General features: G+C 45.3%; 1 protein-coding gene and 1 pseudogene across 2 annotated transcripts; both read right to left on the bottom strand.

Moving 5' to 3' along the window:
- Positions 1 to 303: 303 nt before the first annotated feature.
- On the bottom strand, positions 304 to 1,073 carry TEOVI_000040100:pseudogene (annotated as a pseudogene). Its single transcript is given in 2 exon segments — positions 304 to 387; positions 390 to 1,073. Coding segments are annotated over 2 exon segments (768 nt in total).
- Positions 1,074 to 1,900: 827 nt separating this feature from the next.
- TEOVI_000040000 (uncharacterized protein) lies at positions 1,901 to 2,563 on the bottom strand (the record flags this gene model as incomplete). Its single annotated transcript, XM_067222424.1, has 1 exon — positions 1,901 to 2,563. One exon carries the CDS (start codon positions 2,561 to 2,563, stop codon positions 1,901 to 1,903), a length of 663 nt encoding a protein of 220 aa, XP_067078525.1.
- Between the last annotated feature and the right edge of the window lie 314 nt (positions 2,564 to 2,877).

Genomic DNA, 2,877 nt, shown 5'->3' with positions numbered 1-2,877 from the left:
AAAAAAAACATATAGCGCTACACTCATCAAAGTAACTGATTGACGTATCTCCTTGTTACTCGCAACTTTTGTGCGCCTCCCAGTCCTTTTCACCACTCACTTGGGTCTGAAAAACAGACCCCCCCCCCGAACCACCACTATGCAACTTAACCGTAAACCATCAACACCCACCTGTGCAGGTTAGAAATTTGTCTCCACGTGCGTTGTCTTTTTGGTGCTGTCCCTTTTGTGTCACAACACCATCCTTCTCAACCTCCTTCCGGGATTGGAATGTAGCTGCGAACACACACCTGCAGGTGCCATTTATGCTCCGTGCCGCAGGGACTCTAACGGAAAAAACTCGACCATTGGTGGACAATCATAAGCACACGGCGTCAAGTGAGCAACCCCCCGGCAACTTCGCTGTGGCTAAAGGATGCCTTATAGTAGCCGCAGTCGAAAAAATCTGGCGGGCTATGATACGGAGGTGCTATGACGTCCAAGAAAAGTGCAGGTCCGTCACTTTCATTCACTATTTCATGCAGCACACCGCCCTCTGTTGGCCCGAAAGACGTCACTGAAGAAGGGTCGCAGGGTTCACGCTGCGCAGTAACAACAGAAGAAGAAACAATAGCCGCTTCACCACCTTCACGCTGCTTCCGTATGGTGTCTTCGGCACTTAGAGGTTTTTCCCTCCAGTCCATTGACGTAACACGAATACTACCGAACAGCATGCGCTGCCAAACAACCATTAAACAGTGATCATGAAGTGGCAACATGCTTCCAGGGGACATGAGAAACCAACTAACGTGAACGCTATCCGTTTCGTAAAGGGTAGCGCAACCAACACGACGTTTACCCAAGGAACTACTGTTCCAAATCGTGGGGCCGGGGAAATGAAGGAGGTCGTGAAGGGAAAAGGCGGTCACAACAGATGATGGTGCGGTGGAACTACCGCCCTCCTGCGGAAAAGGAGGTACTGCCGATATGTATTGCCCAAGGTCACGTACCGTCAGTTGGCATAAGGCTCGCACAATACTGTCACCACACAACTGACCGCTATTGGCCTCAAGGGCAGCACGAAGCGCCAACATGCAGATTTTATGCCAATAACAATAACAACAACGTAACTTCTCTTCAATAACGAATTTAATGCTGACCGTGGGCAGGCGATTCAACCTTTAGGTGCCTTTCATCCAGTCGGTTCGTATAACGGTGTTTTTTAAAGTCAGGAAAGCAAGAAAATGCAAGTATAAGGACGGCAGATATGACAGCAGCAAACCAACTGAGCAAACAAACAGAAGCAGAATACGAGTTAGTAACATGCTGCCCAAAGAAGAAAAGAAGTAGCGGTTCACGGTATAATAATAAATCACAATATTAACAAGCACAACAACGCACATTGTACGGAGTTTGCGGCATACGTATTCCCGTCACCATGGTTACCTTCGCATACAAATTTATAAAATTTCTTGTATGCTTGTGTGACTATTGATAAAGATGTGTACGAACAAAAGAGGAGAGGTGGGAGGTAAAATGTCGTGAAGAATAAGAGGTGAAATCATATGAGATTTACAACGGGAAAAACACCGAACATTTGGCTTTCGGTACGGACAAAAACGACAGCAGTTTCAAATAGTGAAAGTAGATGACACCACCAAGGAGAAATATAGGTACAGATCAAAAGGGAGTGTCGGTCGAACACGCACAGAAGATTAAAAAGGAAGAAAATGGGAAAACATTCATCAGGTAAATAATAATAATAATGAAACACTGAATAGGAAGCACGCGCAAATAGCATAAAAATGCTTGAAATATAGCAGCTATTCGGTGACACACTAAAAGAAGTAACAAGAAAAAATGCGAAGGCACCACCACCAACGACAGCAACTAATATTATAAACAAATAAATAAGCGGCAACTACCACGGAAACATATCGCTACCGGATTGTACTATCCGATTACGTGTCCTCTCACTGTACTGCCGCAACGCCGCCCCTGCTGCCAATGGACGCCCACATTCCGACTCCCCAACATCCATTTCCACATCATCGCCATACGCCACATCACCGTACATTTCACTTGGGGAAAATAATACCGCGGCGACGCCACCACCTCCCGGCATGACGCCTTCCGCTTCCATCGCTAACATCGTTGCTGCCATTTGCTCTGCGGGTGATAACTGAAGTGTTGCCGCGGCAGCACCGGCAAATGGAGTTGTAGGGCCACTCGTTATTGAAGGTATCTCATTTTCACACGGCTCCTTCACTGAATTAATAACCAATGCCGTTTCGTTTTCATCATCGGTGTGCCTGCGTGGCAGTGGTTTACTGCAGCCAATTACCGGTCCTGCGCCCGTTGGCGGGTGGAGGAGAGTTGGTAGTAATCCATTGCAAAGTTCTTCATATACACCACCAAGTTGCGCCAGGCGTTCTCTAATCTTCTGCCGTGCCTTTGCTGTGGCCTTTCGGTTTTGTCTGGCCACCAGAGCCGCTGCTTTGGCTGCAGCAGCTCTTCTTTTCCTCAACACATTAATGGGAGTGAATTCTTCATCACTGTCATACGCTATAATGTGTGTGCCCATCTGGTATCCAAAATACGTAAATGTTATATATATATATATATATACTTGTTTAATAAAAATATCTGCCTATTTTCTTTTTTCTTTTTCTCTTTTCCCTTTTTGCCACTTGTATTTGACACCGTGCAACTAAAGTTTATCTCGCGTGTTTCTTTTTTTCCTCCTTTCTCGTTCTATGGTATTTCTATTAGCTTGTAAAGGAATACTTTATGGCTCTTTGAAAATGGTGGCTGTATGAATTTCTTCAAGGAGCACAAACCCCAGCCAAGCAATTACTTCTTTCTATCCCTTATATGTAAATAAATAATATATATATA

Source organism: Trypanosoma equiperdum (genome assembly GCF_001457755.1).
Source record: "Trypanosoma equiperdum strain OVI genome assembly, contig: ctg_162, whole genome shotgun sequence".
NCBI lineage: Eukaryota > Euglenozoa > Kinetoplastea > Trypanosomatida > Trypanosomatidae > Trypanosoma > Trypanosoma equiperdum.
The sequence above is the reverse complement of the archived record's forward strand: the minus strand, read 5'-3'. Positions and strand labels throughout refer to the sequence as shown.